A 13,840-nucleotide genomic window follows, 5' to 3' on the forward strand; every position below is an offset into this window, starting at 1 on the left:
AAAGATGAAATTAGTGGACTAAGTGGAAGCTATGACTTTTGATCTCATGAAAAAGTTTAAGTCAGCTCCTTCGGGTTATCATCCCAGTCCGGTTACCAAAAAAAGGGGATAGCACTTCCTCTAATGTAGCGTATCTCCTTGCCTGCTGACTATTCTCAGGGCAGCCAGAAGATACTGTGGAGCCAATCGCAAATAAGAAAGTATACAAGAAGCAGGAAAGTAAGTAGGACATCCTGTATGGCAACAGTGGCAGGACCAGCTGCATGCTACTGTTATCTACACGATACAGATAAATGTCAGCATGTCATGTCTAGAGTGGCTCTCTGGTAGGCTCAGATAAGAAGGAGAATGTTTATGATACTTCTTTCATCAGTGAGATTTGAAGGACATGCCTGGAGAAGTCTGTGGGACTAGTCTAAAGTCGGTCTGAAGTAAACACCTGGAACTATATCTTGCATGTATCTAATTGCTTCTACTGATTCATTCCTATTGTGCTGCATTACTTAAACAACATAGACTACCCATTTGTATTTCAGACTTGAAAAATTCATGTGTTATACTGGATTCTAATTGCTTTTTTCTGTCCTTGTGGCTAAAGGTCTTGCAAGTGGTGCACTAAGCATGTGAGTGGCCTCCCCTCAAACCAGAAAAGTAACATCCAGAGGCATAAGAAGCAGGGAAAACAGCAGAGTAAAAAGCACGTCCTTGGAATCCCATTTTTCATCTTCACTTCCAGCAGACCAGAAACAAGAAGTCAGAGTCAGAAAGGGTCATCAAGATTTTGCAGCATCTCCTAGTTTGGAACCTGTCTTAGGAATGGAAGTGCTAAATGGGAGGTAATTAAACACCAGGACTGGCATCTTGCTGAACTCTGCAATGTCTAAGCCAATAGCAATATGGCAGCAGCAAAGATCACATGATGTGATCTTTCTCTCTTACATACACAGCATAGTTAATGAGCACATGCACATGTCAGCACAAAGCAGAACAGTCGTTCTGCTTTCCTAAATGCCAGACTCACTGTGCTTGCACAAGAGTGTTACATATGAGTAATAAGTCCAGCACTTTTGGAAGCAGAGCTTTACAACACCACTTGCAGACAGGATGTGCTCATAGCCTGCTCAAATCCTACTTCTTGTCTCGTTCTGCAAAGCACCCAAGAAAAGAGGCTGGCTGCCTGCACACCACTGCTATTCCCAAACCTGCTTTGTGCTGAGACCTCTCTGTGCAGGAAGGAACAAGCTGCTTTAAGAATAGCTCTGAAGCCAGGAGAAAGCTGCTCTCAGCTAACATCTTTCTTCCATCTGTCAAATGAGAGCATGTGTTCCCATTATATGCTGGGAGAAGGAGCCATACACTGAGCATCCCACACAGAACCAATCCTTTTTCTTGGATAAATTTTGAGATAACCTAGGATAATTGTAATTTAAAAAAACCCAACTTTTTGAAGAACCCACTGAGAAGTCACTCACACATAGGTTTGGGATGCTGAAACAGCTGGCCAATGCTCCTTAGATTTTCTATGTAACCTAAGTGTGACTAAAATTTTATGCCATGACTGTTATTACTTTCTTAGTCAATTAAGCATACACTGCACACAATTCTTTTCTCAGTATTAATTTTTTTCTCAATAATTTGCAGCTTCAGTATCCTTTTATATGTTATCTCCACTTCTCAACATATCTGAATTTCCTTTCAATAAAGCATATAAAATCCTCCTCCAAAAATTTATTGATTTCATTTTTTCATACAAAAGTCTTAAATGCAATAAACTCTGCTATGAAATTTGCTTTAAGACTGATGTAATGTATAAAATACTTCTATTTCAAGAATTAATTTTGCAAATGATATTTCTACCAGACTATCTTACCTTATATTATTAAAATAAGCCATAAAGTGCTCTAGTTAATATTAAGGTGAAACTTGAGAAATTTAAATTACATTGGTACAAGACAAGAATTAGAGCTACAAGCTCTAATCCAACAAAAATGAAGAGTATTTTGGAAAGAAGCATTCTGTCTCAAAGGTTTCAACCTTACCTACCTACTGGTGAACATACTAATTTTTCCTCTTATGAAATGTTCTTCTCAAATACAGAATATAATGGGAAAGAAAACATTTTGAGAAATCCAGGTAAACACACCCTTTTATACCTGCTTAAGAGACCACAATGCTTAATTAATCTATATTTGGCCAAAATGTGAGGGGTTTTTTTTCCTATTTAAAACCACTTCAAGCTCCAGAGAATGGTTCCTAATAAGGATACTGGTTTTTGATATCTAGAAATTCAATACTCTTTAGGAAGGAAGCAGTTATGAGTAAAAAATTTCAGCTACTAAATACCTGCTGCATTTCCAGGCTGCAGAGATGAATATGTATCAGAACAACAAAAAAAGCTTTTAAAAAAGCTATTTTAAAACCTTGATGATAGATTTGTTGCTTGATTTTTACCCTTTTAACTTTTAACTCAGTGCTGCCTGGGGCTTTAAGAAAGTGTTGTTTGATAGGTGTTTTTTAAAGCACTTAACTTCCACCTCAAACTAAGAGCAAAAAAGTATCTCAAGATAGGAAACATTATTGGTAGAACTAAAAATAACATCATCAGCAATGTCATTAAGTTAAAAACGCATGGAGTCATCGAGATTTAAATTAAATGAGGAACAGAAAAGAGGTACATGTTCAAAACAAACAAACTAACAGAATTTTTATCTAATGAGATTCAAATTAGTGAGACTCCAATTACGGTTTGAGGTCTTAATATATTTAGATGGCATGCACTATTTTGAATGCAGGATGACAGAGCTGAACTTATCAACACACAAATAGAAATACAGCAATGTTTAATGGTTTGTTGCAGGATGTGAAAGTGTTTTATGTATTTAGCAAGCTGTTGTGAATACAACAAGGGTGTGTTACGTTAGATAAAACTTCCCATGATCCTAATTTTTGGGCTCTATAACCTGCCTTCAAAAGAACTCAGTTTATATAGGAAATTATGTGTTTTTACTGTGTAAGCTCCCTTACATTGCTGAGTCATTTACATGGAGAAACATGATCCACAACTTCAGCTTGCAACTGCATTTGATTTGGTGTAACATCCTTGCATCAAAGACAAGTTAAAAATGTGGTCCTTAGGGACTGCCTTTTTAGCTCAACAGGGAAGAAGCTAAAAAACTATCCCACCATTATCCAGCACATGCTTCAAGCCATCTTGTGTTACTTAACTATCTTTGGTACAGAATTCTTCTGAGTAACTGCATAACCATCCTGTTCTCAACTGGTTTCAAGAGTACCTCCAGATCTCGATCCTGTCTCACATCAAGCAGGTGCGATCCTGTCTCACATCAAGATGTTAAAAGGACTGAGGTGTAGCTTTATAACAGAATCTGCTCTCAGCATTACTAAACTCTCCAAAAGCAGACCATATTAGCAATGCTTTCATAAACACCAGCCACCGAGTGCAGACAGCACTAACATGATGATATATTAACAATAATTTTGAAGAATGTTAACAAAACCACATGAAAGCTGATCTCTCTAAGAAGCATGAGAAACAGTATAAAGATATCATCAGCTACAAGCTCAGCTAAAGATTACAAAATTTTTGTTTGAATGATAGTGTTCCTGAAAAATTCATAAATTCATAGATAAACCTTTAATATCTTTTTAAATTCATCAAATGCTACTTTTAATACCCTGCTTCTTGTACCATTTATCTCATTTGTCTAATATGGTACGTGGAAAATGGTTCTTTTTATTGATCTTTGGTGTTTCCGTGTGCAGACTCACATTGCAGTATATATGGATTGACTAACACCTCCAGACACAGAAATTGCTTCACAACTTCTGATTTTCCCATACAAAAGAAACCTTTGTGCTCTTTCTTACAAGTCATCCATCCAGGAAGCCTTGATGCATCAAAAAGCCTTTTACATGATCTAAACTGAAAAATCCTTTAATAACTCTTGTCATTCTTCAGCATTAAGAAACTTCAAGTGGAATAATCTCTATTTACCTCAATTACTTCTGATATGCTGCTACCAGAACACTCAGTGCACTTTACACTTGATTTTATTCCTGCCTTAGTATTTTGCACGAAGTATCAGCATCACATGTGACAGCCTTCTGAGCCCTACTGGTGTCTGCTATTCATCATTCATTTTCCTTTTAAAATTTTCCAAATCAAAGTAGTAATTTTTCATGTTAGGTCCACTATCTCTAGTTTGGAATGGTAGTAGGAGCCTCCAGTGATACATTCTGGTATGCAGAATATTCTATCACTGATTTTAAAATCTAGATTTTAAATTGGCTAGCACTAAAAATGATTGGGAAAATGGCTGCAAGCTTTTCTGTCTGCAGCTGAGAAGCAAAATTCATATACATAGCAGAAAATGAAATATGCAGCCTGCAGGAAGTCTCCGTATGTCACACAAAAGGCAGGTACTAGGAAACAATCTTTCCTCCAATGCTTTTATGAGTACTTATATAAGGGGCAAAGTATTTCCAGGGCAACTCCTATGTTAAGAAAGGCATTCTGGGATTCATGGACAGCCTTATTTACACATGTGTAATGGCAGTCTATAAATAGGCGGAAAGGTCAAAAGGAATTCAAATTCATTCTAAACAGCCGTCACGTCAAATTACAGATTTTAGTTCCCTTTGCTTTGTCAACTACATCTATGCAAAGGGAGTTCAATACATTGACATTATTTTACACCATATTTGCATACGCAAAAAAATGTGTCTACAAAACCAGTAGAGTTACATCTATCTCCATTCCAAAAAGTGTTTTAAATAATGTGAATACTGCAGGGGTTAGTTCCCTCAGTTGCATAATAACAGAAACTATACCTTTGGGAGAAGCTGGATTGCTTGGAGTATTCTCTGTCTGTGCCCAGAGTTAAGGATTCCTATTTCCAGGAGATCCTGGTCCTCCATCACGTTGCTTCCCTAAAAATGGGGAAAAAAAGTGGAATAAAAATTGAAAACTTAACAGATGCCCTCAATACCCTGAAACAGGCCCTTCTGTCACATTTAAAAGAGAACACTTTGCTTAACTTATAGCATGTGACAAGAATAATAAATTACTGATGATTGCATTCATTTTCACAATAATAAAATATGGTGGCAGGTGCTTGAACCCATGAACTATTGCTACACTGCTGGCAGCACTGCTGGTGGAGAAATTGTAGCTCTCACTCAAGCCAAATACCAGATGTGATTGCTCTTTCATTTGGAACCATGGACATGACTACAGAATTGTTCAGAAACTCTCAATTTTTTCAATTCACCTCCTACCTCAACTATCTATTTATGATGTTCATTTCCCTCCAGACTGAAAAAAAATCAAAACAGAATAAGATGAGGAGAGTGGATAAGGATAAAATTATTTAGTTCATTGAGAGTAAAATGATGAAGAAAGGGACTGGTGTCAACAAACTATGCAGTCCCCATCTCCCATTTAACTGTACCAGTTCAATCCTAACTTTACTTGTCACTGCTTTTATTTTCCGGCTCGTGGGCAGGTCAAATAGTTCCAAACATTCAAATAGCTGAAAAAGACCATCTGTTCAAATAATACACAAAATAATTGCCCAGAAAAGTCAATGAAATAAACATCCACAATTCAAGCATCTCTTGATGGATGGCTAGCTAGGAGTTGCTAGCAGTAGGAACTACACAAACAGGACAATACAATTCCTAAATTCAAGGAGTCTGATACCACCTAATAAGTCCAGCATTTGAAAGTTGATGGTCTAAAGAGCTGTCAGTGACTATTGAAGGACTCATTGGAGACACAAGAGTGGCTCAAAAGGGGAATTGAAGACAAGGATCAAGTTGGAATAGCTGGCAATCTTGTATTCTTTTTTGAGCTTATCATTTCAGAGAAAAATCTCAGCTTTTTAAAAATATATTTTGTTTTAAGAAAGTTTCTATTACAGTTGAAAATAAAACCTGAAAAAACTGATGACCTGTCCTGATCTCTTACCCTTGTTGGAGTCTCATAACACTAATTTACTAGAAGCAAGAATTCTTACTTGTATTCATTTAATTTGATCACTTTGGCGTTATGAGAGCAAATCCATGAAAACTTCATGTCTAGCTTTCCATTTGGCTTGCTGCTCCTGACTTAGCACAGCTCTTAAGAAGTGGAAAAATGAAAAGCAAACAGGCACATAACAGAACATGCTTAAATGCTTTGCTGAGTCAGGGCTTAATGAAGGATGTGACTTCTTTCTGAAAATAAAATCTCCTGTCCCAAAGCAGCATGGATTTCTTTCAAAAATCACCCTGGAATATGGAAGACTTCACTCTGTTCAGCTGCTAAATTTTCACTCTTTTCAGATGGACTGATTAATTTACAAGTGCACCCCTGAGGATTCTCAAGTGCTACTCCACAGAGTACCCTGCAAAATCTAGGTGATGTCTTTTTAAGGCAATCGAGGAAACTTTGCAAAGCTATTATATTTTAAACTATATTTTACAGTAAGTGGTATGGTTTAAGACTACAAATCTGCAAATCATACCCTGAGACAATCTGTGTGCAGCATTCAGAATAGCGCAGGCAGAAACCTGCTCTACCAGGAGAAGCTGTGCAATGATGCCAGCTTAAGTAGAGCATCTGATATAAGAGTGCCTGCAGCATGGGCTGTGCAACCAGTGATAGTGATTAATGGGGGTAATACCTCCTTCATCTCCCTGGTAAACACACAAAAATATAATTTCCTCTTTCTGCCTTTCTCTTTTAAGTAACCAAAAGGAGGCTGTAAACCTATAGAAAAAAACCATGGAAAATGCCATCCATTTTGGGCTGGATTCTCCAGCAGCTGGAAATAGCTAGCATAAATGGATTTAAGGGAACTGAGCCAACTGAGGATCCAGTCCAAAACAAAGACTATACATTTCCATTCATTTTAATAAATGCATCTATTTCGTTTGCAGCTACTGCTTTCACTTCATTTAACAGTTTTTTAGATTTCACCTTCATTACTGCATGATGTTTACACACAATTACGGTGTACTCATCACTGTTTACTGGTGCCAGTAACCTTGGCACACAGCTTCAAATATTACAATGCTTAAAACTCAATTAAACTAACAGGCACAGGAAAAATATTTGCATGTAGTTGCTGCATCGCAGAGAAAGCATTATTTTATTAATTCTTTGCTATTGTTTTTTCCTTATGTATTACTGATTGTATTTTTTTAAAGTAGGTCAAGGTTACAGAAGCAAATATTTAAAACTCAGGAAAGCCTGGAACTCATGTTGCCTCAATAAGGCAACAACCTTGTCTTTGGATGTGCTCAGGTTTTAGAGCTTTCCTGTGTCAACGTTAAGTATCGACAGGGGCAGACACTCATCCCTCCTGTAAAACTGATTTTATTGTCTTCTGCCATGAAACTAAAACAACTTTTCATCTTTCCACAATAGCAAACCAGGGAAATTTAGATACTCAGTATAATCCACTACTGCTTAGTATAGAGGAATAAACTCATGGCAGTAGAAAGCTGCTGTTTGATTTGCAGAAATACCTGTGAAGAGAAAGAAACAGCCTAGCCCTCACAGTCCTATCTTCCAAGTATCTGCTCATGTTACCCCCTTAATCCTATTCCCTGATTTTTTTTTTACCTGATTATTCCTCTTGTTCTCTTCCAGTCTCTTTCCACAGGTTCCTACATCAAGAGTGAAGAAAACCTAACTTCCTTCTGCTACAAGGGGAGAAGTTCTTTCCCTGCTCTTAGCTTCCATCTATTATAAGCTGGACCAAATGTAACCTCAATTAACTTTAGAGATGACATGGTAAATATAATTAAAATGAATATGAATGCAAGAATGTCTTGTCACATTATTTCATCCTTAAAAATAGTTGAGCTACATTAGTTGAAATATTCACCAAAAAGAAATTATCCTAGTAGACACCTAGAGAATTTGAGTCCAAAGATTTAACTTTTATACGCTTATGTGCGAAACAGGTTCTTATAACAGGAAATATGGGTGAGCAATCTCTATTGAGCTTTATGCTTTCTATAATGAAAACATAAGAGACTATGTGATACTGCAGTTTCTTAAGTCTACAGGAAAACTTAGTTGGAAGGAAAACTGAGAATTCACAACAAAAATTGCTTATATAAGGACAGGTTCAGATCGCATACACTTCAGCTTACATTGTTGAAATTCCTGTCTTAATTATGCACAATAGTCTAATGAACTGGAAAGATCCTGCTTCTGAAGTTCCAGTTAGGAAAGAGTGCATCTGAAACCCTCCACCCCCCAGATCTGTGGTTCTGCACAACTCCCAGGATCATCATCTTTTTCCCTGTAAGCACACATTGGAAGCTCATCTCCTGAGCAAGAAGGCAGTAGTTTCACAGAACAGTTGGGCTCAAGACCGAAGGAAAAACTGCATGTGGGAGACTGGAGGCATATGAAAAACAACATAATTTTAAAAAACCAGAAATTTTGCCAAATTCTGAGATAGTTCCTATAAATGAGTTCAGAACAAAATGCATAATGATACATTATGAGATAAAGATGTCACTGGCATTTATATGGGTTGTTCAATACAAAACCACCTCTTGCATTCTCCACCTAAATACAGTCATTCCCAGAAATTCTGGATTAGACCTAAGCACCCATATGCATTCTACCTTTTGCAGAAACAAAAGAATGCTGAAGATTTGTCCCATAAGATAATAAAACATTGAACAACATATTAGAATTGCAGGCATGACTGTATGTTTCACATTCTTCCTTTTGTACCTATGTTTTTAATCTTCCCTGACATATTTTTTGTGCTGGGAACTATCATGAAAAATTCTAATGTCTGGTTCTGTCACCTAAGTAAAATGGTACAGAAGCTTTAAAAGAGTTGGCAGATGTATCACTAGACTTCTCTGGAAATTCAGCCACTAAAGTTGGAAGATATGAGCTGTGGGGAACAAAATGACTGAAAAAAGAAAGAACAAATTGACTTTGAATTTAAAGTTTTCTTTCTCCCCTGCAAAGGAAAAAGATTTACATAAGAAATAGAAGATTTGGGGGACTTCTAGCTTTAGGCTGGCAGTGCCACCTTAATTGATTCTTTTGGTGTTCATCTGTGTCAGCAAAGGAGGAAAAGTAGTAATTCAGGTACCTAAAGCTGTGTAAGTGCTGCTGCTCAACAGATTGAGTCAAAGTCATTTGCTGTGCAGCCATTAATGAAACCCAGGTCGGCTGGAGATATCAAGTGCTACAAGGTAACAACAAGGTAACAACTTCTGTTAATGTTTTATGTTTCTAATGTACTGGAAACTGGTTTGACAAACAACAGGATTGGTGTGGACAAGGGAAGGATGACTTCTGAAGTAAGCAGAGGGCTGATGGGGCAGCAGAGGTGCTTGCATCACTCCCAATGTGCAGGGAGCACTTTACACTCTCCATTGTCCCCTCCCAGTCATCCACGTAGTAATCTGCTGCATCACCAAAATAATGAGGTCAGAAGAGACTCTGAGGAGCTGGTACAGGTGGCATCCAGCACACAGCAGTGGGTAGGATCATGGTGTAAGTGTATGACAGACAAGGTCTGGTGGTGTTTGAAGGGCCTTGCCAATGTCTCTACCAAAGTGTACCGCACTGAGCCTCACCCTGATGGACTGAGACCTGGCACTGCAGGAGCACAGCTGGGGCATTTCAGTGGAGCTGGGCAACAGGCCTCATACTTCAGCTTACAGAGCTGCTGGAAATATGGCCTGGCACAGAAAAGAATATCTGCTGGGTTGTACACTTAACTGGAGTGTCTGAGAGTGCCATTATTCCTGTCACTCAGATAAGAGAGGTGGGAGAAGGGCAGGAGCAGATGGGCATGTTCTTCCATTACACATGGTTGGAGACTGGAGTCAGAGAGAGCAGACTCAAACTCAGATCAACAGCACCAAAAAGCTCTATTCTTTCTTATTTTCTGCAATTCCAGATACATAACTGGTGAGGGAAAAATATAAAGCACATCCTCAATAGCTCACTCAAACAAGCCTCCTCAGCTGGAATTTTGGAATTGTTTTGTTTCTCACCCACCTAACCCCAATATCCTTCCAAACTGCATCCTCTTGAAATATTGGACATCTAAATTGTCATCTGTCTGGGAAAAAATTAAAGACATCTCACAATGTAATTAAAAACACACTGAACAACTTTTCTTTTTCATAAGCTAAATTATAAGCCAAAAGGTTTTTTTCAACACAACACAATTTTCCCACAAGATAAAAGAATTTATTTCTTAGAGACTTGCAATAAAGGACTAGAGAAATGTAGCTTTCAGTAATGAGCATTGCTTCTTATTAGTGCAAAAATTTCAGGCAAACAAGAACTGGCAAATGACCAGACTTTAGCAAGCTTCATTATAAGTGAAAAGGTTGCCTCTCACTAGTATTTCCACTGTTAACATGAAAACAAGATCTGTAAGAATGACTACGGAGTTAAATGCCCAACTTGTACTTTCAGGTCAGAAAGATTTCAGACTCCTTAAGATACTGCAGACATTATTTAATCTAAAAACCTGACAAGATTTTGTTAGAAAAATCCCCTGCAGAAGCATGGAATTTTGTTTTGGGAGAAAGATATTGATTATAAAATATGTTCAGATGAAAGGACCAAGCAGGTTGCAAAATAATCATTTGATAATATTCTTCCAAAATTAATTTGCTGTAAAACTACTGACACTCATTCTCAATCCTCACCTTGCTCTGTTTCCAGTCGTTACATTTATGACTCTCTTAGCAATTAAAAAATGAACAAAATCAGAGAAACTGAAAGTTTTCCATGTCAGTCCCATTTAGTCAGGAAGTAAAAACAAGCTACTACTGAAATGTTCACTAAAAAGAGGCCATTTCACTCAAAGATAAGGGTGGGGTGATAGCACTCGTGTACAAATTTGCAACCTGCATGAAAATTGGTAATTTAAGCAAGGTCAGTTTAAAAAGGAGTCCCTACAGACCTGAGGCCCATATGACTAAAGCTTTAAAGATTTCTCTCTGGTTCACATTCAGCTTTTCTAGAAATGAACCTGAAGCAACCAGTGCCATCCAAAGCTTTTCAAATATTGACATTCAAATGATCATACAGTCACAGACCTTTCACACAACAGGAATACTTAATTAAAGTGTAGTGGTAATTAACCAACATGGATAGCTGGGACAAGGATCCTTGTAGGAAGAATTTCTGCTATTTTTATCCCTCCTCCTTGTAGCACTGATTCATTACAAGCAACACAATTGTCACACGCAAATTAGCTGCACAGATAAGGTGGCAATTGAAAAAATTACCTCTGATGTCACACATGGCCCACTTAATTACTAATGCTGTGGACCCAACTCTGTCTACCTATTTAGTCATAACAATTCAATAATATAATTATTAATACTTACCTAAATTACATCTTAATGTCTTCAATGTATATTGTGAAGATAATTTCACTTCATTTGAGTAATGAAAATTCCAGAGAGTCTTTATTGTACCATTATTCAGATTACTTGCTATAAATGCTGCTTAGCTTGGATGCTAAATTTCTCAAAGGACCCACTTTAAAAATCAATATTACTGTGAGCTAATTAACAGACTTCTAAAGTCTCAGAAAAATATTTCTTTCTCCAGTAAGTGTGTAAGGCTGTGGAGTGCTGGAAGGGGCAAAGATAATATTTTCAGACCTACAAAAAATGTTGGAAACCAACTCTGCATGTAACATGGAGTTTTAACCAGCTAGCACTGTGGTATTGTAATAAATAAGGAGGTGATGATCAAATAACAAATTAACTTTTGTAATAAAATTTGGTGCTGATTGCTGCCAGCCAACATGCCTTCACTAAGAGCAAACAAATTTGGTGGCCTTCTGCAATGTGGTTACAGCACTGGTGGATAAGGGAGGGACAACTGATGTTCTCCACCTGGATTGTGCAAAGCATTTGGCACTGTCCCACACAACAGCCTTGTCTCTAAGTTGAGGAGGCATAGACTTGACAAATGTGCCTCTCAGTGGGTCTCTCAGTGGGTAAAGAATTGGCTGGATGGCTGCATTCAGAGCTGTGGTCAATGGCTCGATGTCCAAGTGGAGAGCAGGGACAAGCAGTGTCCTCAGGGATTGGTGTGGGGATGGCACTGTTTAAGATCTTTTTCAGCACCATGGACAGCAGGATTGAGTGCACCCTTGGCAAGTTTGCCACCAACGCAGCTGACACCAAGGACAGGGATGCCATCCAGAGGGACCTTGACAGGCTTGGGACATGGGCTCGTGTGAACTTCATGAAGTTCAACAAGGCCAAGGGCAAGGCCCTGAACGTGGGTGAGGGAAATCCCAAGCACAAATACAGGCTGGGCAGAGAATGGATTGAGAGCAGCCCTGAGGAGAAGGCTTTGGTTGACATGACTGGGCAATGTGCACTCACAGCCCATAAAGCCTACCATTTTCTGGGTCGAATCAAAAGAATTGTGTCCATCAGGTCAAGCGAGGTGATTCTGCCCTTCTACTCCACTGTTGTGAGATCCCACCTAGTGAGCTGCATCCAGCTCTGAAGCCCTCACCAAAGAATGACTTGAACCTGCAGTCCAGAGGAAGGTCATGAATATGATGTCAGGGCTGGAATATCTCTTCTATTAAACTAGGCTAAAAGAGATAGGGTTGTTCAGCCTGGAGAAGAACTATGTGATTTTTAAGGTCTCTCCCAACCCAAGCTATTTTATAATTCTGTAATTCTATGAAACATAAAAACTCAGTTCACCTCTCAAAGTGTCCTATACATATATTTCCTTCCCCATATTTTTGTCAATCAGAGTCATATGTTTTAAAATGTGAGCCACCCAAATCACCCCAGAGAGCACAAAATGCAGAGTCAAAGATACTAAAATTCCAGGCAACCTCCACACCTTAAAAATAGGTTATTGCCAGAAGCGGCCTGTCAAATAGCAGCAAGAAAAACATTCCCAACAAAATATGTAAGTTTTCACATACTTACACTCTAAAGTTATGACTGACATCTTTAAGCACTTGTTCACCTCCTGCCTGCAACTGAACCCTGCTCACACTGGTGTCGTTGCCTGTGGGCTGCCTGGTGTTCAAGCTTCCAGTTCAGAGCAGACAGAGCAGCTAGGAAACCCCATCAATCCTTTGTGGGAGTCTAGAAAGTAGGCCCTCCTCTGAAATGTCATCAGGGCTTGATCTGGTAGGAAGTCTCAGAGCATGCCCAAGGCAGAAACAGGAGCACCACATGAACTGCTGCTCTTTCTTAAAATGTGTCAAAAGGAGGAAGAATGGCTTTAGTTTTCTTTCTCATAGAACAGCCTACCTGTTACCTATTCATGCAGAAGGTAGGAGATCAGATTTACCTGTAATTCTCATACTCAAATTTCCTAAAAACAAAGGAAACTATGCAACAACTATCAGGAAAGGGAACTCTGGGGTTGAGAAGGAATTGCTCATTGGTCCTGCTGAAACTAAATTGCTGTGAGGTTTAGTCAGTAAGTCAGAAAGAATATCATCCTTAGGACCAGTGACAGCTGGTTGTGATAAATCAATCTTCTTGTGCTGTTTCTAGAAATATTTCTGGTTTATATCTAGTGACTGCCAAAAAAAAAAAAGAAAAAGAAAAGCCAGAAAAAAAGCTAAAAATTCATTACTTTCTTTCATCCAAGTATCCTAACTTCTAAGCTACAGACTTATGCTTGTATTTCAGTTTGAAAGAACAATGAAGCAGTTGTCCTTACCCAAAGGGTTGATTCACATGTCAAGATCCAGGGAGCAGGACAGGAATTCCAGCTTTCAAATTGCATCTAATGCAGGGATGCAAATGGAAGCAAAACTTCCTGATGTAATTC

The 13,840-nt window shown here is 38.3% G+C and overlaps 1 protein-coding gene across 1 annotated transcript in view; it reads right to left on the reverse strand.

Moving 5' to 3' along the window:
- The window catches only part of ANKS1B (ankyrin repeat and sterile alpha motif domain containing 1B), a 417,422-nt gene that overhangs the window by 166,406 nt on the left and 237,176 nt on the right, over positions 1-13,840 (reverse strand). The window contains 1 exon segment of the mRNA XM_036400345.2: positions 4,852-4,950. Coding sequence (XP_036256238.1) covers positions 4,852-4,950 — 99 coding nt within the window.

The sequence above is a fragment of the Molothrus ater genome, chromosome 5 (genome assembly GCF_012460135.2).
Source record: "Molothrus ater isolate BHLD 08-10-18 breed brown headed cowbird chromosome 5, BPBGC_Mater_1.1, whole genome shotgun sequence".
Taxonomy (NCBI): domain Eukaryota; kingdom Metazoa; phylum Chordata; class Aves; order Passeriformes; family Icteridae; genus Molothrus; species Molothrus ater.